Raw genomic sequence first — 23,297 nt, forward strand, 5'->3', positions numbered from 1 at the left:
CGGCTGAGCACCTCGCGTTTTGTTGCTCTATTCGCCTCGCGTTTTTGCAGGTGGAACCTGAATGCCTCGAGGTAAAAAGAAAAAAAAAAAAAGCTTTTCAATGCAAAATGCAATTCAACCCCGAGTGAAAAAGCACTTTCAGGACGGGTGATTTCAATGGTTGCATAGCAAGAATAACCAAAATATGCAACTGGCATGGCTCTGGTCTGATTGGGCTGCTGTAACGAAAAAGGCAGTGTGGTGCGCCGCACGTTTTTCAACTTGCAAATGCGCTCTGTCTGATCATGGCCTCAAGGTTTCAGTGTGCTTCAAACTAAGAGCTCGTCAGATCCTCTCAAAGGGTTTAAAACCCCTTTTTGAAGCAGAACCCAGGGGACAATTTTCTTTAATTTTATGAAAACGAGAATACAACAATCACAGTTGTCGCAATCACAAGCATGGCTGGCCAGGAGTGTGGACGTGTGAAACTAGGCAGGGTTTCACCTTTAAACCTCTCTTTTTTTCTTTCTTTTTTTTTTTTACAAAGTACTGTTAGAGTGTACAAGTGAATGCAACACCATGAATGCCTTTCTGAAAATGCACACCGTTATACCTATTTGACAACATCATTGAATGACTCTGGTGTCTGAGTCCTTCCGACTGAATGGTTAAGATGATCCTAAACACACCGTCAGCATCTGAACTGAAATCTTGACACACCCAACATCCCAAACAGCCACAGTAACCTCCTGTAAACTGCAGCAGCAGAGTCTGATCCAACGTCAGTAAGTTTGGGAGAGAATGCTGTGAATTCCTCACACACATATCCTTCTAATGCTACCCACCTTACCCAGTAAAATAAATTCAGCTTTCCCTATCTGGGTATCTACTTTGAGAAGATAACCGCCTGACAGCTTTCCGCTGCTTAATGCTACAAATGAGCCCCAGAGACATGACAGCCATAGCTGAGATGTATGCTCCAAAGACTATTGATGGTCATTGGTGGTCAGTAACCAGAATTTGGGGGTCTGGCATTTTAACACAAGGGAAGGTGATAGAAGCTTTCACAGTTGCACAGACTGAAAAAAGCATCTTCCAATTAATGTAAGATGATCTCCCTTAGCAGCAGTATGGTCAAGTTGAGTTCCATTACACACGCCGAATCAAATGTCCCAGACACGAGAGGCTTGGATGGTGAAAACTTGGTGAGGTCATTAGTAGACCTCTGCTCTCAGTGCACTTCGTGGAGACCGTGGTCAATCAGTGAGGACAACCAGGGTATTCCAAACGGTAATGTCCTCACAGGGGGGGTGGGGATGAGCTAGTGTTCAACGTTTCCTCCTTCCGCCTTGTGTCCCCGCGTGTTTTTCTCATGCTCGCATGAATTACAGCGTCTCTTTTGGAGGCACAAGAGTTGGTGAAGAGGCATCCATTGCAACGTGATGAGAAGTGTGTGAGGGGGTTGGGGTGGGGGGGGAATTGGTGTTACCATATGTGGGATTCACAGTGAGTCATTTTAATGACGCCCACCCCCCCACCTAGCCGGCGGTAGTTCATTCCTCCGTATAACCTGGAAAGGGAGTCAAATGGTGAGAAAGGAGAAGTTCAAATGTTCTTTTGTGCAGTAGAAACTATACGTCAAAATAAAGTGTTCTGGTACTCATGCATGGGAACATGGCAAAATAGACAAGACCGATTAAAGAAAGTGAATATTAATTGCTGAAAGCCTTCTTGGGGTTTTAATAGGCCTGTACTGTAAAGTTGTTCATGCACTGGTCTGGCTACTCCACATAGCAGTCGGGGATGGGAGGACAACCTGCTCCGGTTCATCGGCCTTTATTTAAACCAATCCCAATCATCTTGGGCGGCGCTAATCACAATCAAAGCTGCGGTGCCGCTGCAAACGTGTTCGTTTAAAAGTTGTTTTAGTTGTGCAACAAAAACTCAGATTGGACAGATAGTCTAGCTAGCTGTCTGGATTTACCCTGCAGAGATCTGAGGAGCAGGAAATCACTCACAACCTTAGAGGCCGCCGATACAGTGATATGTCCAGGTCTTAAACCAGACTGAAAAACACTTCCCATAAAAACAAAGAATCAGCGATGGCGCTCATATCTGTATATGTAGTTTTGCTTTATTCTTTTCACAATTGTGTACTGTACTTAGTAACTGTGTTTGGTAACGTCATTATTTCACATGGTACCACTTACCTCCATGTGTTGGCATCAGGGTCGTAGACTTCTATAGTTTTAAGATACGTCGTCCCATCGAAGCCTCCCACTGCCATCAGCTGACCATTTACTACAGCCAAGCCCACCTACACACACACACACACACACAAAAAAGCTTTTTTTAAAGATTTTTTAGGGCTTTTTCCTTTATTAGACAGGAAGAGACAGGACATGGGGGAGAGAGAGGGGACGACACACAGCAAAGGGCCTAGAGTCGGATTCGAACCCAGACCGCTGCGAAGAATTATGCTAACATCGGGCTCACGCTCTACCGTGTGAGCTACAGGTCGCCCAAGAACACAGCATTTTTGTAATGTCATGATTTTTTTAATAAATCATTTTACAAATTAAACGCAGTCTATCTCATTATAACATATGAATGCAATGAAATGCAATAACTAAAACTACACAGGAACAAACCTCATGTACTAACCACACAAAATCCCAACGCACACACTCACCCCGCTCCGTCTGGACGTCATGGCAACTACAGGAGACCACTGGTTTGTCCTGGGGTTGTATCGCTCAGCGCTGCTCAGCTCTGTGGTGTCGTCTCTCCCCCCGACAGAGTAAATCATGTCCTGGTAGACGGCACAGCCGAGGTGCTTTCTCCTGGTTCCCATCGGAGACACTGTGTGCCAGCGGTTCTCTTGAGGGTTGTAGCGTTCCACTGAGAAGAAGAAAAAGAAAGGAGAAAGGAGGGAGAAAAAAATGTCACATTAAACCAAAAAAAAGAAAAAAAAGGATTGCAAAACCCAAACTGGCAAACCCAAAGCAAAAAGCCGTTTCCACTCCCACAGATGACTGTAGTAGGCTTTTTTGTGAGGGTTCACTCTATTGTGCATTTAAACAATACAAATACACACACATGTACACATTGCAACAAGTTTCTACCTGATGCCACCTCTCCTCTCATTCCTTACCCACTCTTGTCAAGGCTCTGGGTTCATTTAATATTGCACTTATCACACGACTCAGTACTCTACCTGTATTTAATGGTGACGTCCCATCAGACCCTCCTACAGCGTACAGGAAGCCCCCCAGCACAGCCACAGCTACACCCAGTCGCCTGGTGCTCATGGAGGCCACACGAGTCCATTTGTTCTCCTTGGGATCATACCTAAAGCATAAGGAGGACGCCATTCTATTACTAGGGTACGGACTAGACATTAGATATTTTTCCAATATGATGCTGATCTGAGCTGTAAGCAGCATATTATCTGCAGGGTAAAAACCTAAAAAAAAAAAAAAAAAACTTAAAAAATGATTTGTAAGTGTTTCTCAAAGAAACCTTGAACATTTTGGGTTGACTGAACTAAACTGCAACACAGCATTGGGTGGCAGCCTATATTATATGTCCCAATAAAAAAAAATTAAATGACCACATTTTCTTTAGTTTTGTGTGGGTAGAAAATGTGTCTGGCTGTGTATGGTGTGTGGGAGCTGCGTGTGTCCTTGCTGCAATAGCAATTAAACCAACGCTATATAGTCTGAGAGGGATGGCGTGTTAATGGCCCGTCTGCAATAACAAAGGATACAGAAGCTCTTGGGGGTTGGACTTAGCGGTTATAGTACCCCTAAAATGCCTGGCAGAGTGGCGGTGCAAGTGTTAACATCCCTAGTGTCTGGGTATGAACTTCGGGGATACAAAGACTTACATCAACAGTTTAACACAGACACAAGAGTTTGGACAGACACCTTTCAACAATGTTGAGACAGGAAACCCCATCCTGTCCCCCGACAGCATACAGATAACCACCGAGGACAGCCACTCCTACACTGGTGCGACAAGTGCTAGTGGGGGCCACATCACTGCTCCACTGATTGGTCTTAGGGTCATATCTGGACAGGAGAGATGGGAAAAATTAAATAAATAAGACTTTGTAAGTTTACTTCTAGATCTGAATATCCAGATGAAGCATCGTGTGAGCGAGACACACCTCTCCACAGAGTTGAGGTACGACGAGCCGTCGTGACCTCCCACCGCATACAGCAAGTCATCCAGAACACTGACGCCGACGCCACATCGCCGTTTACTCATCGACGCCACCATCCGCCACTCGTTGGTCTGGGGATCGTAACGCTCCACGCTGGAAATGGCGTCACCGCTGCACCAACCCCCAACTGAAGGACAAGGAGACGAGAGTCCACTGAATTCAATTAACACAATGGAGGAGAGTCATTTCATTCTGCAAGATGCACTTTTTACAATCCTCCACACTGGCGGTACTGTCTGCAGAAGTCTCTATACGCCTCTATATTTGATGCAAGGGAAACCCTGGTTGCAATTTATAAGGGGTGGGGGGAAATCAAAAATCTTATGTATTGTGGTTTTAAAAAATTCTTTTAAAAATTCACTTCTTTTACCATTATATATATATATATTATATATATTCACCTAGACATTATGCTTATGCAGTATCGGACATCTTATCAGTTTCCAGCAAAATAGAGCAAAAGCAGAATATACATGTTATGTACTTCTTTACAGATGAAATTAATGACAGTATGGCATGCCATGTGCATTTTTTGTAGAAAGCAATTAGTTTTCATTAGTGCATTATTTAACTTTTGTTTTTATTAAATAAGTAAAATAAAATCGCAATACAAGTTGAATTGGCACCGTGAGACAAACGCATCATGTCCCAGCCCTGTAATGTATTTCCTAAAAGACACTGACCTGCAAAGAGTACCTCTCCACAGCGGATGGGTTTCCTCGGCCGGGTTCTGGGGCCCTGCATCAGTGGCCTCTCCTGCGGCAGCAGCAGGTAATTCTTCGCCTCATCAACCAGGTCTCTGGAAACACAATATAATCCCAAACCAAGGTTACATATTGTCACCGTACCATCCTCATCATATTAAACGGAGGTAGAAGAAGTTTCTCCCTTTTCAACCTCAGTTTGTTTGTGAAGTTCACAATTTAGAAGAAAAAAACGATCACCAATGTTTCGTCTGGCAATTTAAAGAATTCCACCAAATTACTGGATCCAGATCGGCACCAGCAGCATTTTCCCACAAAAACATTGAAATGGTAGACGAACAAACAAACAGCACTAACCTGCACTCCTCGTCACTCTTAATAAGAGGGTCGGACCCAACGGTGCCCACCAGGAACTTGGGGCTGAGCAGCGGCAGACGGACATGCTGCAGGACCTACACAACCCAGAACACAGGTCAGTCCGTTCTTAAGTGTTGCAACACTGAGGGAAGGGGACTGGCATGTACACATATAACTAGGGCTGCACATTATAGCAATATATAATTATTATATACTATATATGAGTATAGCAATTCTTTTCAAAATCACATTATCCAAATAGCTAAAGGGTGGTCCAATATTTCTAATAGGCAAAATATGTATCAAACCATTCTGAATTTGGTATTATGGTGAGGCAGAGACGCCACGGCCAACAAATCATATCCTACACCGTGCAAAAAAATATTTTTCTGGTACAGATCTTCACAAAAATCCCACTACAATCATTGAAAACAATTGGATTGAAATGTTTTTCAATGAAAACAATTTTACAAAAGTGAGCATTCCCACCGATATCGTTCATCATATCGCAATTGCAAAATCAGTCAAAAATAAAGACATCTTCCCCATAACGTGCAGCCCTATAACCACACAGCCAACCAACAGAGCCAGTTAAATGTTGTGGTAGGACATTTCTTCAGCCACTGACCTGGGGTAGCTGTGGTCTGCGTTCCTGGATGCTGTATTTCACCCAGGCCATCACAGCGTTAAACACCTGTTCCTCGCTCCGCACATTGAGCTCATCGCTGGAAATGATGTCGATCAACTGGTTGGCAGGCAGCAGCATGAACTCCTCACTTTCCATTACCTACGACAACAGAGTAGAGCAGCAAGTCAAGCAGCTGTGCCATCTATTATCACAACACCACCATCACTTCAGTGCTTTCAATGAGCAATTTAATTTAATCACGATAGATGGCACATGGAAATTATTCTTATTTTTGAGGAACATGTGTACTTTCAAAATTTGTTTTAGTCGTGCAACAGAAAACTCTGATTGGACAGATAGTCCAGCTAGCTGTCTGGATTTACCCTGCAGAGATTCTGCTGCCAACATAGTCCGGTCACTTGGGCTCTACATTATTCAGTTCCCTTTAGTCAACACAAGAAAATATATAGTCATTGATATGTCCGTTTCTCTGTCTATCAGCCAGTCAACGAATTTATCACATAATCTATGGTTTGTCAGAAATGTCTGCAGACTTCTCTTTTATCACCTGAAGTAGCAAATACAAGAGTCCGATACAAGACAACAAGAAAAGCATGTGTCAGTTGTTATGCAGTCACTTTTTCCAATGACTTAGCTGCAAACCAAAAATTGACATTCTGGCTGTCTTCATTAAAGTCTCTGGCTGAAGGATAAATTCTTCAAATATCTTGATGCTCATTATTATTTCATATTATTACTACTAGCATATAACTAGCTGCACAAGGCCAGATATTTGTATGCATTTACAAAGTGGGACTGCAACTGAGAAGAGTCCAATCACTTTTTAGGTTTGGAAAACTGCCTTACACTTTGAGTGCATACATGTATCTTGAAAAGCAATGTGCATAGTATGTGTGTGCGTTTGTATGTATGTATATGGGTATGCAGCTATGCATGTATATGGGTACATTTATAGGGGAGGAGGCCTTCCTGTTACAATTTTTTTAAAGATTTCACTAATCCTTTATGTTTTCGGTTTCATTACTGGTTCTGTAATGGTTTTAGAGCTGGGCGATATGGAGAAAATCAAATATCACAATATTTTTGACCAAACACATAGATGTCAACATTGCGGCGATATTGTCAACACAGTGAGATTTTTGATAAATAATCACCAATAATGTGGATATAATGACTAAGTGGGTTAAGGCAAATAATAATAAAACAGCTAGTAAGTCTGGTAAGTTCAGAAGATAACATCACCTTAATGAAATGTAGCCTGTAAAACCAGGAACAGACAACTCTTATTTCATATTATGATATTACAACATCCAAAATTTAAGACGATTTCTAGCCTCATATATCAGTGTCAATATAATTTAAAATATTGCCCGGCCCTAAATGGTTTGCTTGCTTATCTGGACAGTTCTTGCCACCTTGTAGTCCACGGGGTGCTGCTGGTGTAATGTGTATTGTGCTTGTCCTGGGAAAACTCAATAAAAGAGATTTGAAGAAAAAAAGAAAAGACAAGTACAGTGAAGATAAGTCTTCTAAATGTGATGCTGTGACAGCTTTCCTCTTCCTCTGTGTTGTGTTAACACAACACTCTCACATCACACGAGTCTCAAACTGAGGTTTGTAATCAGGAGTCAATAGACTGGCTGGACTGTTTCCATGTTTACAGTCCCCTGTCGAACTAATCTATACTGTCAAACAGAGACGCACACCGACAACTGTATAAGTTACAGTGTGCACACATCCTGAGGCTTGGAAAAAAGCTCGGTAAACACGATGGAGAAACAAACCAACTGAGCTATGAGCGCGTGACATTACTTAAAATGTAAACACAGACAAATGCTTGATTTCATGCTTTCCTTAGAAATTAGTTAGGTAAAGTAGCCATTGTAATTGCTCATTTTCCTGCTTTAACCAGACGTAAGAGGGTTTTTTTGTGTATTTATTTTATTGTTTTAACCAGATGTAAGTGTTTCTGACTGTTTTTAAACAAGCGTGTGTGCATAACAAAGACTAAAAGACGAGAATAAAGCTCTGACAGTGGCAGGATAAAAGGGAACTATGGCTCATTGCTGTGCGTTTTTATGTAAATCTGAATAGGTTTGCTTGCGCAGCTTAAAAATGATTACTTGTAAAATGAGGACATGTGAATGGTTAGACAGAGCATTTTCTTTTCTGCACCTTCAGTCTAAATTTACCAGGGGAACCAACAATTCCGCGTTATATCTATGAGCGGCGCAACATAAACTCAATCTTCTATATATATATATATATATATATATTATATATATATATATATATATATATATATATATAGCATATATATATATAAAAATAAGGGGCCTTATGTCATTTGTTGTACTATATAGTACAACATATGACTTTTAAGAACTCTAAAAGGGACTATGGACAGTTATTTCTATGTATCCATGTTCTTACCTCCTGGAAGTTGTGTTGGGTGAACTTGTCTGCAATGCGGAGCAGCTCGCGGCAGGAGTGCGTGTCTGCAAAGGCCCTGATGCCCAGACAGTTGGAGGGATCCAGCTGCCTCTTGAGGAACTCGCAGCAGGCCTCCTGGATCTCAGCCAGCTGGAGAAGGCAGGCCGCAGGGAGCAGCGTCTGGACATTTCCCTCCTCTACTGTCACCTAGGAGCAGGGAGGTCCGGACATCAGAAACTCCTCACCTTGAGTTTGTCCATGAAGCTCCAATTCATGCATTTTTTAGCAAGATTTGTCGAGCAGTGCATCTCCCATCTGAGACGTGGAGCCTGTAGCTCTCTCTACAGGCCTCTGCTCACACAGACAGAGACTCTGAGGATGACCTGTTCCAGTCAATTCCAACACGCTCTTTGCATTTTTGATTACATACCTTACTATACTGTAAGGGAGATATGGTGTCTTGGAAATGTGGTTCTTTTTAATAAATCAAGTCGTGGATTTGTTTGTGCATATGACTGTTAAAATCTCTTAATTACATCCACTGTTGCAAGTCTTGTTCAGCGACCGTCATTTCCACAAATTTGACTGCCAGCTGATTTTTAGATAAGGTGACCTAGTGATGGCCAAATGAAGCTTCAGGAATCAGTGTCTTTGTTTTCTGAGTCCACTAGATGGCGCTCTTGGTTTTAAGAGAAAGGCCTAAGGCATTACAATTCAGTATGTTCTCAACCCTTTGGTGAATAGAGACACTGGTTCACAAAGCTTCATTTGGCCATCACTAAGGTGACCATCTGCACGCTTTTGGTCAATGCACATTGCAATTTGTGTTAGTACAAACAACGCACCATCAATCCTTAATGCCACATAGAAACACTGTCCATTGCCACTGTTGTTACCTGGGATGTGTAGGCAAAATCAATGAGCAGCTCCATGGCTCTCTCATCGATGTCGCGGATAACCACTTCTGTCTGCCTACTCTCAGCCAGCTCTCCAGTGAACATCGCCCTGAAAACAGCATGGAAATCAAGAGATCTTACTGTTACAGCCAGCAATCAAAGTACTCCCCCTGCACATTGATGTTAATTCATTGGCCAGTGGATTCATGTCCAGATAGGTTTCCCTTTACTAGATGCGAGTTGAATTTAATGTGTGTCTCCTTGTACCTGAAGTAGGGGCTGCAGGCCGACAGAATCACACGGTGAGCGTAGATCTTCTTGGCACCCACCACTAGCACCACGTCACAGAGCTCACGGTGTTTTCTCAGCAGGTTGATCACCTCCAGGGTCTGTCGGGGGTGTTTGTCCGAGACATAGGGCATGCGTGCAGGCTGGGGGACCCCTTCAGGGAGCTTGTTGGGGTCCCCCAGAGTACAGCGGCTGGTGATGTCCATTCCAGTGGCGTCTTGGCGTGCGCTGGTAACCCTAAACATGAACCAGATGGGCAATAATTAGACATTAAACCTTCAAAAGTTAAACTAAAATCCTGCATTACACACTAGAGCTTGACTGATAGTGGATTTTTACGGCCGATACGATACAAATATTTAATCATTTAAAAATCCGATATATATATTTTTTAATATATCCAGAAACACGTGACAAAAACATAAACAGATTACCCTAACATTAGTTATTTGTAGTTATTCATGAGTTCTCACTAAAATAATAATTTGTTTTATTTTCACAACAGAGGAACATCAAAATATATTAAAGTTCTGATAAATAAAATGCAAAGACCCTATCTATTTGCATGATAGAAATTTTAGGAGCCAGCCTTTTTTGAAGCTTAATTCCTACTGTGTACATAAAAAATAAAAAAGGCAATCACTGCATCTGCTGCTTCCATTCTGACCATCCATTTTAATCTGTCTCTTGTGAGGCACACGACTTTGTGAGAGTGCAACGCAAATATGTTTAAGGAAAGCATTTTAAAAGCTGTAGTTTGTGGAGTTGCATTACTTTGAAAGGTGTCTTCACATAGGGGACTGGATCCTGTGTTTACACCACATTAGCAGCGTCGCTTAAAAAAAACTTTCAACCCACATGGAAATTAAACACCCATCATGTGATTTTGACTATGCTGTATTTCTGTTTAAATTGTAACTGGTGTGCCGTCTTGGCCAGGTCTCCCTTGGAAAAAAGATTTCAATCTACCTTTATTTAACTTCCTGGTAAATAAAGGTTAAATAGAAAAAAAAAAATCATGGTAGTGACATTTAATCAAAGCAAAATCACATTCACAGTCAACAATCTAGACCAGGGGTCTTCAATGTTTAAGCCAAAACTAAAAGAGACGGAGCAGGGACCACTACTTTCTACACACCTTTTTTTGCATGAATACTAAGCTATTAAAAAAGCCTAATAAATGTTTTAATGTTAAACAAACATGTGGCACAGTGAATCCTTTGGGATGAACTGTATGGATGGCCTTAGTGACTACCTTACCTATAAGGCCAGTAGGCCTATCATTAGTGGAGAGTTATTTTTGCTAATAATATGTTGGACATAACATGTTACAAATAAGAATAATTTGGACCCTGTTGAAGATCCCTGGTCTAGACAGAGTCTGGAAATAATACCAACATCTCTTTCAATCTGGAAAAGGATCATATAAAATTGCCTTCATACCCCACCTACCTGCGCATTGGCTTTGCGTCCATGCACTGAAGAACAACGTCTGGTCCCACGCCTTGGGTTGATCTACCAGGACGACAAAACAAATTAGATTTTCTCTTTAGTCAGTCTGTCTTCACCACAAATGTAACAGATTTTAAAGTCAATGCAGCAGTGTTTGCCAAAGGGTCCTTTCACAAAGTTAGTTTTTTGTATCTAGTTTTATGTTTCCATTTGTTTATCATTGTAGTTTGTGCAATACGACCGGTCTTGCTTCCCAATTTGACCTGTAGCCATGTCTCCAAAAAAAATACTGAGATCAGATTGATCCTTAGCTTACAATGAGTCAGTTTATCCAACACACCTGTACAATCTATTACAATCAAATAACGCCGCCCTGCAATAAACCGTGCCTTTGTAAAGTTGAGGATGGAACGATTTTGTTGACACTGTGTCAAACAGGTGTTTAAAGGTGCTCCAAGCAATGTCCCGCGTGTTTTAGGCTACAACATTTTTTTGTCACATACAGCAAACATCTCCTCACTATCCATGAGCTGCCTGTCCCCAGAACACACTATTAAAAAACGCGTTCTCTTTGGCTGGATATATGTACGACACAATTCAACTACAAACACCAAAATTAATTTATGGTGCACCTGTCAAATTGCTAGTGAGTGTTCAAATAATTTTAGCCACTCAATAGATTATCATTGTTTTTGGGCTGGTGAGTGAAGCAAAGCTACCAGCCACTTGCATATTTTATCAGCCTTTGGCTGGTAGATTTATTCTGGACCCTGTTGATGTACAAATGAAGCTTCATGAACCATTTGTTGTATTTGTTGACCACACAAGATGGAAAAAAGCTTAGAGTGGAGTGGCAATTCAGTGTGTTTTAACCCTAAATTGAACAGAAAAAAATGGTTCATGAAGCTTTATTTATATAACATTTGATTGATTCATTTGGTCATCACTATTAAATGATGGAACCTACATTTCTGATAGAGTATGTCCAAAAGCACTACACAACAGGCTTCACATTGGCATTGTATTGAGCTCCAATACATTTCACAGATGGAACTATTGAACAGGTAACTTAGTGTATTTGCTAGTTACACAGGTGTCAATTTTTAGTGCTACGATACCTCTTGTTGTAGAATATAACACTTTGGAGTACAGTATTCCCATACAATGTATTCTGTGGTTGTTGTATTCAGTGAGTTTAAGACAATGAACGAAATGCATGAGAGTTAACATTTTTTTCTATCACTATAATACAATTTGGCATCTGTCCTTGTTTAAATAATTGTAAATCTGATATTGCCAGCAGTACGTTTGGGACTCAGTTGTCACAGCATGCAGCAGCTAGGTGGAGCACAGTTTCAGATCCCATGAGCAGGGTCCAAAATTAGCACCAGCTACTCGCCAAATGCTGGTAATATATGCAAGTGGCTGGTAGCTTAGCTTCACTCACCAGCCAAAACACAATGGTAATTTATTAAGAGACTGGTAAAATGTGAACATTAACTAGCTAGCCATTTGGCTGGTAGACAAATAAGTTCATTTTGGACCCTGCCCATAAGGCCTACACTAACGTCATTAACTGTATCACACATAAGGATTAAATAGTGTGAAACCAGGAAGGCAAACCGATAGCTAGTGTTGCTCGGATCAGATGTCTAATTAGCTAGATACTTTTAACATCAGCTTTGTGTCAGAATATCCCCATGTCCGTCATTTCACCTCATGTAACGTTACCGTTAATACACGTTTCATGTGAGTGGTTTGTTTCTAGCTACATTTTTTGCAAGCTTAGTAAGTAGTTAAGATAGCTAACTGTTTGTTGTTAGCCATCTCAGTCAATCAGTTTCAGCCGGACAGATCCGGATGCTAAGACAGTTTGCTAACACTAGCTAGCTAACGTTAATCACAATTTCCTATGGTATGGTCAGTTTTGGGCTCCTGTGAGGTTAATTAATGGTTGTTGAAAAACGTGCTTCCAAAACTGCGCAAAACTATACAAATCAATGTTAGTAAACTTAGCTAGCTAGCTAGCTCATCCACGGAGGACGTCGGTTAACGCTATGTCCTGTCGCTAACTTTAACTCTCAGGTAGCTAGCTAACGTTAGGAATCCACAGGCAATTCCTAACACAGCAAAAGTAGACCATTAAAGATAATCGATACAACCAAAGAAAAAAAAATGTAACTAAATCTAAAGACATCCCCTTGTAAGCCAACATGTTAAGCTAGCTAGGGTGTCTGTGGCCGTTTGAGTCTGTCTCAGCATCAGGTCAAAAACCCCAGATAACGTTAAATAAGTTAGCGTTAACTCCTCCCAGACTGCATGTGTACACTGTTATAAGTATAACTATCTGACAAAGGTGACACGTTCAAGACGGAATTTACCTTATATTTCCATTCCAAAGACAGAAAGTAGTTGCCCAGGTTGCTAATGTTTACAATTTAATGCCGTCGGCTAAACGCTGGTCTTCCCCTGTATTATGCGCATGCCAAATGCCAAGCGCTACTTCCGGTCACAGTTCTTTTTTCAAAATAAAAGTACGAGATTACGTCATCGCATTATTTGTAAAGCCTACAAATTAGACACTATTTTACAATTACACACATGTACAATTTATGAAATAATTAGATTAATATCAAGGAAATGTACATAGTTTAAACTTTAACCAAGACAATACCTACAGTTTAAAGTGAGTCAAGCCTTCAGTTTTGAAGCAATGCAAAGGTGGAAAATGTGTTACCGTCTTCCCTTTGCCTTGAGGGGAAAGAAGAAAAACAAGTGCTTACTTATATTTGAGTAAATGTTTATAAGCCTAAATACAACAAAATACCTATTATACAATCCTACACAAAGTAGAGTTTAAAAATTTACGACAGAGAATCAAAAACCCTGTTATTGTAAGGCAGGCAAGGCAAGGCAAGGCAAGGCAGCACTTTATTTGTATAGCACATTTCAGCAACAAGGCAATTCAAAGTGCTTTACACAAAATCAGTTAAACAGATAAAACACAAGTAAAAACAGTTAAAAATCACAAGCATTAAAAACCGTGAAACACATGAATAGCAGTTAAAACAAGAGAACATAAAACACAAGAATAAATTACATGCAGCATAAGAATTTAAAGAAATGATTAGTCATTTAAAAAGGCGCATCAAATAGAAAGGTCTTCAGCCTTGATTAAAAGAACTGAGAGTAGCAGCGGATCTACAGGTTTCTGGAGTTTATTCCAGATATAGGAGCATAGAACTGAAAGCTGCTTCACCCTGTTTAGTTCTGACTCTGGGGACAGAAAGCAGACCTGTCCCAGATGACCTGAGAGGTCTGGGTGGTTCATAGTGTAGTAGCAGATCAGCAATATATTTTGGACCTAAACCGTTAGTATTTATAAACTAGCAAGAGTACTTTGAAATCAATTCTTTGAGACACAGGAAGCCAGTGTAAAGACTTCAGAACTGGAGTGATGATCCAGTCTCTTGGTCTTAGTGAGGACTCGAGCATCAGCGTTCTGAATCAGCTGCAGCTGTCTGATTGATTTTTAGGGAGACCTGTAAAGACCCCGTTACAGTAGTCAAGTCTAACTGAAGATAAAGGCATGGACAAGTTTTTCCAATCCTGTTGACACTAAGTCCTTTAACCCTTGATATATTCTTAAGGTGATAGTAGGCTGACTTTGTAATTGTCTTAATGTGCTGTTAAAGTTCAGGTCTGAGTCCATGACTACACCAAGATTTCTGGCTTTTGTCTGTTGTTTTTAACATTGTTGTTTGAAGCTGAGCGCAGACTTTTAATCGTTCCTCTCTTGCTCCAAAAACCAACCACCTCAGTTTTTCCTTCATTTATTTCAGAAAGTTCTGGCACATCCAGCCGTTAATTTGTTCGATGCACTTAGTCCAGTTTTTTGTATTGGACTATAGTCCCCTGCATAAGGTTATGTAAATTTGTGTGTCGTCCGCATAACTATGGTAACTTATTTTTTGTTTTCTCCATAATCTGAGCCACGTGGAAGCATGTAGATGTTAAACAGAAGAGGCCCCAGAATGGAGCCTTGCGGAACTCCGCACGTCATATTTGTACGCTCAGATGCATAATTACCTATAGACACAAAGTAATCCCTATTCTTTAGGTAGGATTCAAACCAGTTTTAGTACTGAGCCAGAAAGGCCAACGCAGTTTTCCAATCGGCCCTAGTAGTATGTCATGGTCGACCGTGTCAAATGCAGCACTGAGATCAAGTAATACTAAGATTGAAATTTTGCCATTATCTGTGTTAAGGTGGATGTCATTAAAGACTTTGACAAGAGCCGTTTCAGTGCTGTGGTGTGGTCGGAAACCCGACTGAAAGGTATCAAAACTGTTGCTTAGTGACAAGAAATGGTGAGTTGTTGAAAGACTACTTTTTCAATGATTTTACTTAAAACGGAAGGTTGATATTGGCCTATAGTTGCTCATTAGTGACTTGTCTAGGTTGTTCTTTTTTAAGAGTGGCTTGATTACTGCAGTTTTCAGGGCCTGTGGAAAGATACCTGAAAGAAGAGATGTGTTCACAATCTGTAGAAGATCAGAAGTCAAACAAATTTGGAAACATTTTGAAAAGTAGGGCTATTGAATAGGTCTTAATGTTGTGTCCACCATGGAAACAGTTGCAGCCAACAGAGTATTCATCCAAATTTCCCCAATTCTTCATCAGACCCATGAAAGTGTCTAAGAGATGTCATTCTGACAAACTTCTTTCTGTAGTTTCATTCGAGACGTGCTGTGTATATTATTTAGATGATCATTAGAGGTCTCTCACTAATGAGGAGAGATCCACAACTTCAGGATGTCTAGACACTTTTTTTTACCCAATGAGGCAAGGATTTAACACAAAAAATCTTGCCAAAAATAGACAAATTAATAAAGACTAAATATTCTAAGGTATTCATATGTTTATTTCAAAGGAGGTCTTATTCTATCAACTGGAGTCTCCTAAGCAGGAAACAGAGGTTAATTATTACTGTTAACCTAAGTTGGTCTGGTGATTTTTGGTTATTTTCAAGACTATAAAATGGAGGTTGGGATAGTCTGACATCATGGGAGCGGTGGGGTATGACACATGTGCAAAATAACTGGAGCATTTACCAGCCATTAAGCCTTTAATCAAGTGCAGACCAGCCTTTACTGTGCATGTGTTACACCCTAATATTACCCTTTGTTACTTAGGAAGGTCCAGTCTGAGGTGTGCAGCAGGATCAGCACCATGGACAGCGTTGTTGAACAAATGCTTGTGTTGCTGGCTTTGATTGATGACAGGAGAAAGCTTGCAGAATAAATCATCAGCAAACATCTGATTGGTCATCCACTTCCACGTGGAAAGTTTAAGGATTTCTCAACAGCCATAAGTATTAGGGCCAGGTTAAATCAAATTTGTTAAAATATAGTTTCTCAATTGTCATTATCCACCATCATTACTAATGTGTGTAAAGCCTTCATCTGCAGAGGAACTAACTGTAGTGGAGTAAAAATAGCAGTCTATTGGAAGCAGACAATGGAAAGTACTAAAACAAGTTCCCTAAACTGTACAGTACACATTTGAGTGGGTATAGCTACATTGTATCAGTAATACCAACTTTGAACAATTCATTCCAGAGACAAAATTAAATTTAAGAAATTAAACTTTTGTTGCAACCATGAACTTTAATTTCCAGTATTTCAAACATCTAACATGAAATCTATTCCCAGTGTGCAGTTCATACAGTCAGACATTGTATTGCTTTGTCTTGAACACATGCTCTAGTGAAAAGAAAAGTGGTTGTTTTAACAGACATCGGCACTGCAAGTGGAGAATGGTCCGTCTACACAGCAAGGAGCAGGAGAATCTATGATCAGCGCTTCGCATTTGCAATATAAACCAAATTTATATAAAAAAATTAAATAAAAAAGTCTTTACAGAAGAGAAACCATCTTTTGAGTGCCCAACTGATCATTTTATCATCCTCAAACCTCCTTAAACAACTGAAAACCAAATCAAAACTCAGTTATCCCTTTCCAAAGTGCCTTAGCTCATATTCTCCAAATAAATTAAGTACAAAAATGCATAACATATACATATTAACAAAAATGTAATCTCATATACCCATAGGCATAAATTTGTTTTCAATTGTCAAAACCTATTCTCACATGTGAATCTTTGATTAGATGGAAGTTATAAACAAGTTAATTCCAGTTATTTGCTCACACACAGTGACAATTAAACTAATAGTTTAATCAAATTTCTGGCATTTTGGACAGTCTATTAAAGTCTTCCTCACTACACTTGTATTAAAGAGTAATATATGCTCTTCATCTCCCATCAGCCAAACAGTCTTCAGTTTGAGAGGCAGGCTGTAGCTCAGGCACGGCTCACTGGCAGTTGTGTCAGCGAATGGGATATAAGTGGCTGAAGTAATAGGGGGTCTGGAGTTTGGACTAGGGAAGATATAAAAAAAAAAAAAGATATTAATAAAAATGCATTCTTTGTAATAACAGGTTTTCTGGATTTTATGAGGTGATGTTCATTTTCTGCATGGTAAAAATCTTGGCTCAGTGTAGTGTTGGCCAACATGCTTTCTCACCATCCATATAAGTCAGTGTATTGTAGAGGGGTGCATCTGGGGACATATAGGTTGTGTATTGGAGATCCTCCATTAATGGTGGTGTCAGCTGACCAGGAGCAAATGATGTCATCAAGGTAGAATTTGGGCTGATGTATTTCTTTTGACGAGCTCGACAGTTCTGAAACCATACCTGAAGAGAGAATGGATTGATAGCTGCTGAAGTGGACCCTGCTGGTTCCACACTTCCCTTTTATTTGTCCAGACAGAAATATGAAACTACATTAGTTGTGCAGGAACCGTTAGTTGATGCTCCTACACTTTTGACTTGAGTACAGTAGAAGAAGCTTCAGTTTCTATATTGTTGAAATTACCCAACAATCTAATGCAAAGGAAGGGGCCAGATAGCTTTACAATTTAGGATTTGATCATTTGAGGAAATGCGGCTGTCAGGGCATGTTCATGCAAATAATGGAGCTATTAGTTAAATTTTTAATTGATTAAAAATCAGGTAGTGGGACTGTAAAGAAAATGTCAAAATAAAGTTTCATGAACCATAAATTGTATGCGCTGACCCCACTAAATGGCGCTCTCGGTTTAAAAGAAAAAGGAGGTGCCAGAATGACAAATGGTGGTGTGGTTAACTCTTTGAGCAGAGCGCTCATCTAGTTGGCTCAGAAAATAATGTTCAAGCTTCCTTTGGCCATCTAAAAATGGCAGTTCCACAGGAACATCTATTGGCTGAGCATGTTCATTTACAATTTTAGTGGCTTAAACTATAAAGCCGAATTTTATTGCAGTCCTACAGATTCACTTTTTTGTTATGCGAGAATTTAGACAGACAATTCTTTTTTTTTTTTTTTTTTTTAAACTATTGAGCACCGTAACGGTTGCCTTACCTGAATAACTCTACGGCTCAGTCCGGTCCTCTCTGCCAGTTTCTGGAGAGTCTGGGCATCTGGGTTGTTATCTTTAGCAAACTGAGTTTGCATTACCTACACAAATTGATGACAGAGGGAAACATGTTAACATTGTTGAAATGAAGAGTGCTCAGTCTGTGTTCAAACAATGTATCAACTGCCAGTATAAATCAATGTCATGTCAAATATCACTGGCTTATTATTCTACCAATTTAAAATAAAAAAGTCAGTGGCTGGTTAAAATCATTTTTAAAATGGGGATTTAATTGGGCATGCAAACCGCTAGTCAGAGAACACTTTAAACAGGCTTTAAAGGATAAAGGAGATAATTGGCTCAGACATACTAACAAAGACTGGTTGACAGTACCTGTAACTGGTCAACAGTGAAGCTGGTCCTGGCCCTCTTAGCAGGTCTTGGCATGGTGCTGGACTCTTCTTTCTCTACCACCTCTTCCTCTACATTTGGTTGCTCTTTAAGACAAGACCGCACATTACAAGGGTTTGACATTTTGGAAAACCGACCCCATTTGAAGTAAGGTCCTCCTGTGGGCACTCTTTTTAGCAAGGTCTGTATACATTGAAGAATAATCTGGGAATAGTTTCTGGAAAGACTCACTGCACCTGTATTGTGCCGAGTGACAGCAAGGACCAGAGTTATACATCTCAAAACCTGTGATATCTTCATAGAATACCAAATGCTGTTTTATATTATACTGTAATGCTCGTAGGGTTAATCTGCAACACCAGACACATTTTCATAATTTTACTAGATGTTTGTTTTGGCCAATCCTAGGAATATCAAATTGGTGTTAAGTTTATTTTTAGAACTTTTGTTTTTACAAATTGACTCTTCCCTTGTTCTTTAGGGTGGCACACTTATAAATAATTGAAATGTCCTGTATTCATCACATCCATATACTCACCATTTTCCTTAACATGTTTGATATTCTCCAACATAATGTCATAGTGTTGCCTGCAGAAGACCCTGTTCTCTAGTAGTCCACATTCCTCCCCAGTGGACAGCTGGCGCTTACAAGAGGTGCAGGAGAAACAGGCCAGGTGGAAGGTGCTGCCTCGTGCCCGGCGCACCCAGTCAGTGGAATGGATGTTACGACCACAACGAGCGCAACGGGTCCCATATTTTCTGAAGAAAGATGCAAAACGCAGCATGAGGAGTGAGTGTGTGACCCTAACATGTATCAGAATTGTTAGAAATTGTCTCCAATGAAATAAAGTATGATAGGATGTACCCGATGCAAATCTGGATATGAACAGGCAATCATTTGTAAACAAAGTTTCATTCTGGAGCAACATTTTACCCTGGAATAAAGCTGCAAAACAGCCCTTCTTATCCATCAAAACGGATAGACGTGCTCATAATGTCAGTCTGTGAGCTTAGTTGATGTTCCAGACCTTCACTTGGGCTTTTCTGTGAGTCATCTGCATATGTACGGTCTACGCCATTCAGAGACTTAGTGAGACAATTGTTAACTGTTGGACAAAATAAAAAAAAAATACCCAAATGAAAGAAAACAATCTACAGATTAAGCCTTTTCCTTCCATCCGCTGTTTTGTCCATGGAGTCTCTCATGCCAATGCCGTGCATGTAGACCACATGACCTTTTAACATTCACCACATGGCAGTTGTTGTCCTTAATTATATGGCCAGGTATTATAAAGTTTAGTCAAGGAGGCTACACAAAGTGACCTTTGATATAAAAAAGAAAGCCATCAAATTTATATTTCCTTATTAAAAGAACATCATTGCAGACAAATTGTGTTTGGTCTGACTCACCTGAAGTAGTCAAGTTTGCAGTACACTTGTCTATCCTTGATGTAGCAGCTCACGTGTCGCCCCAGTGATGCGTTACATATACTGCATGAGAGGCAGCGCACGTGCCAACAAAAGTCATTCACCTGAGACGAAAAAGAATTTTTTTTTAAAACAGTTTGACAATTTAGCGTCACCTTTAAACTTTAGTTGTTTACTGCGATTTCACACATCACTGAATAGTGCTTTAATATTATCAGTATAAATAAAGGCAGTGGAGGTTTCTCAAATCCTTAAAATGCATTTATTTCTGAATGACAAGGTACAGTAGTATATGCAATTTTAGATGCGCTTAATTGTTAATCACAATTTTATTAAGACCTATTTAGCCAACATATGCTTATGTTATCCATAAATTAAATTATGAGTATACCATAGTTACCCAACCAAATAATTTGACTGTAGGTTTTGATTATTCTGATACATTTTAGTTAGTCTGCAATTAAAAGAGTCCTTTTTTTTTTTTTAAAGGATGATGATTTAGGTATTTTAGTAGTGTTGTAGCTAAATGCCATCTTCCAGCAGATACAATATGTCAGTCTGACCTTAAGGAGGTATCGGTCCACTATCTCCAGGCCGCAGGAGGTGCACAGGGGTTTCCCCTGCAGAGAAACGGAGGACGACGGGGAGAGAGAGGACGGAGTGAAGCAGTCCTCCTCGAAAAGATCATCAGGTCCAGACGAACCCTGTCAGAAGCAACAGCCTGTCAATTTAACATTCTTTATTGAGTCAATAAATTATTTGATACTTGAGGGCTTGTTTTGAGTTTAGGTAGCCTACTGTCTGAGAGTAAAAAGGTCCGAAATTTAAAAGTGTTTAAAACAGCTTTCAAATTAAATGTTACGCTAGCATAAAAGTTAGGTGAAAAGCTAAACGTTCTCGTTTTGATTTATTTAGCGGCACTTTGAAGTGCAGTCGCGCGAGCTATAGGCTACATTTGATGGATCTGCCCGCTCTTTGTTAATTTAATATTGAAAACACTTACTGTGTCGACAAAAATATCTCCTTGTTCTAGATGAGTGAAAACAGCCTCCGTCGGTTGCCTTTCTTCACCAGACATGATGTCAGCGAGTCCAGAGTCAAGACACAACGACGGCCAAATAGGCCTAGGTGTCCCCTTCATATTTCCATGACAACTAAAGTCATAAGCCCACAAACTAATAGCCTAAAGTTTCCCCAAAACGAAATATTCGCTCAAACTTCTTGCTGTAGGCATTCGTGTGCCTTTACTGTAGGACCAGTAGACCCTATGCTATCCACACATTCATTTCTCCACGTGTAGGGTTAGAAAACCCTTTTTAGGGACACCAGAGACCGGCCTCACTCACAGCTGAACGTGATTCTGACTAATTGTCTTCAGCCTTGCACACGTGCACATGAAAACCAGCAATCAGCCAGGCGCGCTCGAGGGTTTTGCCCGGTGTGTTTCTCCCATATTTACCTTTAGACCTTTTATTGCAAATGTTGTCACCTGCGCTTTACTATGACGGGTCAAAATGTCTGACGGTAAAAAGTTGATATGGACCCGCGTGTCTGAAATAAAGTTGACTTGAAATTATGGCACACATGGACACATCTGGCAATGTTGTCTGTTCTAACAGTATTACTATCATTCATCTGAATGGTCTTTTTGTGATGGCAGAGTGAAATCGAAATTAGAACGAACTTATTTTGTAATTGGCTCACATGCTGACACCATCTTGTATTTTGGGCGAATGAGACTGTAACTGAAGGAAGAGATCAGTAGGCTAACTCTTGTTTTTATTGCAATGTTCAGAGATAGTCCTAGGATGTGAATATTAATGCAGATACAATACGCACTTTTTGGATTCACCTCTCAATTAAATCCATTAAAAACAGAAGTGTAGGCCTAAATCAAATGACAAATAAAAGAATACCTCCTAGACGCACTGGCCCTGTATTCCTGATGTGACTTTTGTTTTGGCCTATATAAGGACCTCGAAATAATGTCCAATAATAGGAAGTAGGTTTAGACCTATATTTACACTTGGTTGTATTATTTTATGTTATGCAACGTGCGGACGTTTACCCATTTACAGTTTCCGCCTTATTAGCTTGAACAGAATCTACTTCATTGTAGGCCTGTCAAACACGCATTGCTGCTTTTAGGACAACACTTTAAAAATAGCTATATAATGCTCCAAAATACATTTTAAAAAGCACGCTTCTAAAATAAATGTTTGATTTTTTTGAAGTGCATCGAAACTAAAATAACCATGTTGGTATTTAAGTGACACCAGAACCAACGTGGGGTTCTCCCAAACTGTAAAAGAAGTTAGGAAACTCAGATCTCCCTTTTTAGTGGAGGTAGAATATTAAAATAACGAATGAAAACCACAGATAGGCCTATGTTGTATTCAAGTTGTAGTTTTGTAAAGTAGCCTACAACTGTTTCTCTAAAGTCTCGTGATACTCACCACGCTGCCGGAGACACAGTTAAACATGTTCACGGAGCATCATCCCCGGCCGTCCAGATGTTGGTCTCCTACAGCAGCAGCTGGAGCCGGGTGTTTGACCCCGCTGTTAGTCCACTGTGCTCCGCGTGTCAGCCCACTCGCTTCAGCACAGCTTGCCTGGTCTTTTTAAGGACTTTGTCCACTCTCCACTTGTTGTCTTGTTATTTTAAGCTGGCCAGTGTGGCCCCTCCCCCTGCGCTCGGGCCGCCCGCTGCAGCATCAGCCAAACGTGCAAGGATCAGATGGGCATGGGCCTTCTCTCTTTCTTTCTTTCTTTCTTTCTTTCTTTCTTTCTTTTCTTTCTTTCTTTCTTTCTTTCTTTCTTTCTTTCTTTCATTATCCATTCTTACCGTTCACTATTTCTTTTATCAACTTTCGTTTTCTTTTTCTTGCATTTTCTTATTGCTAATTCTTAATTTTCTTTTCTTTCTTTTTTTTTTTTTTTTTCTTTCTTTTTTTTTTTTTTTTTTCCCTAAAAAAACACCTAAAAAATAACCCGTTCTTCTATTTTTGTGCA

The 23,297-nt window shown here is 40.1% G+C and overlaps 2 protein-coding genes and 1 long non-coding RNA gene across 4 annotated transcripts; 1 reads left to right on the plus strand and 2 right to left on the minus strand.

The window, feature by feature from the left end:
• Positions 1–973: 973 nt before the first annotated feature.
• On the minus strand, positions 974–13,495 carry LOC116698578 (kelch-like protein 20). Its single transcript, XM_032530556.1, has 14 exons — positions 13,368–13,495; positions 10,987–11,049; positions 9,514–9,771; positions 9,247–9,355; positions 8,351–8,557; positions 5,897–6,055; positions 5,269–5,363; positions 4,891–5,006; positions 4,151–4,334; positions 3,909–4,052; positions 3,197–3,330; positions 2,672–2,880; positions 2,190–2,296; positions 974–1,549 (listed from the first exon to the last, which is right to left on the minus strand). Exons 2-14 carry the CDS (start codon positions 11,007–11,009, stop codon positions 1,465–1,467), a joined length of 1,830 nt encoding a protein of 609 aa, XP_032386447.1. The 5' UTR covers positions 11,010–11,049; positions 13,368–13,495; the 3' UTR covers positions 974–1,464.
• LOC116698580 (uncharacterized) lies at positions 6,963–17,635 on the plus strand. Its single transcript, XR_004334256.1, has 3 exons — positions 6,963–7,038; positions 13,212–13,216; positions 17,624–17,635. It is a non-coding gene; the product is annotated as an uncharacterized LOC116698580 (long non-coding RNA).
• Positions 17,183–22,910, minus strand: lhx8a (LIM homeobox 8a). Of its 2 annotated transcripts, none has more exons than XM_032530558.1 (8): positions 22,742–22,910; positions 20,849–20,989; positions 20,268–20,389; positions 19,396–19,616; positions 18,840–18,943; positions 18,452–18,547; positions 17,574–17,745; positions 17,183–17,427 (listed from the first exon to the last, which is right to left on the minus strand). In XM_032530558.1, the coding sequence occupies exons 1-8, from the start codon at positions 22,766–22,768 to the stop codon at positions 17,351–17,353; spliced, it is 960 nt and encodes a 319-aa protein (XP_032386449.1). In that variant the 5' UTR covers positions 22,769–22,910; the 3' UTR covers positions 17,183–17,350. The 2 variants fall into 2 exon arrangements, with proteins under 2 accessions (XP_032386449.1, XP_032386448.1); XM_032530557.1 differs by lacking the exon at positions 22,742–22,910 and adding an exon at positions 21,289–21,533.
• Between the last annotated feature and the right edge of the window lie 387 nt (positions 22,911–23,297).

The sequence above is a fragment of the Etheostoma spectabile genome, chromosome 12, assembly GCF_008692095.1.
Source record: "Etheostoma spectabile isolate EspeVRDwgs_2016 chromosome 12, UIUC_Espe_1.0, whole genome shotgun sequence".
In the NCBI taxonomy this organism is placed as follows: domain Eukaryota; kingdom Metazoa; phylum Chordata; class Actinopteri; order Perciformes; family Percidae; genus Etheostoma; species Etheostoma spectabile.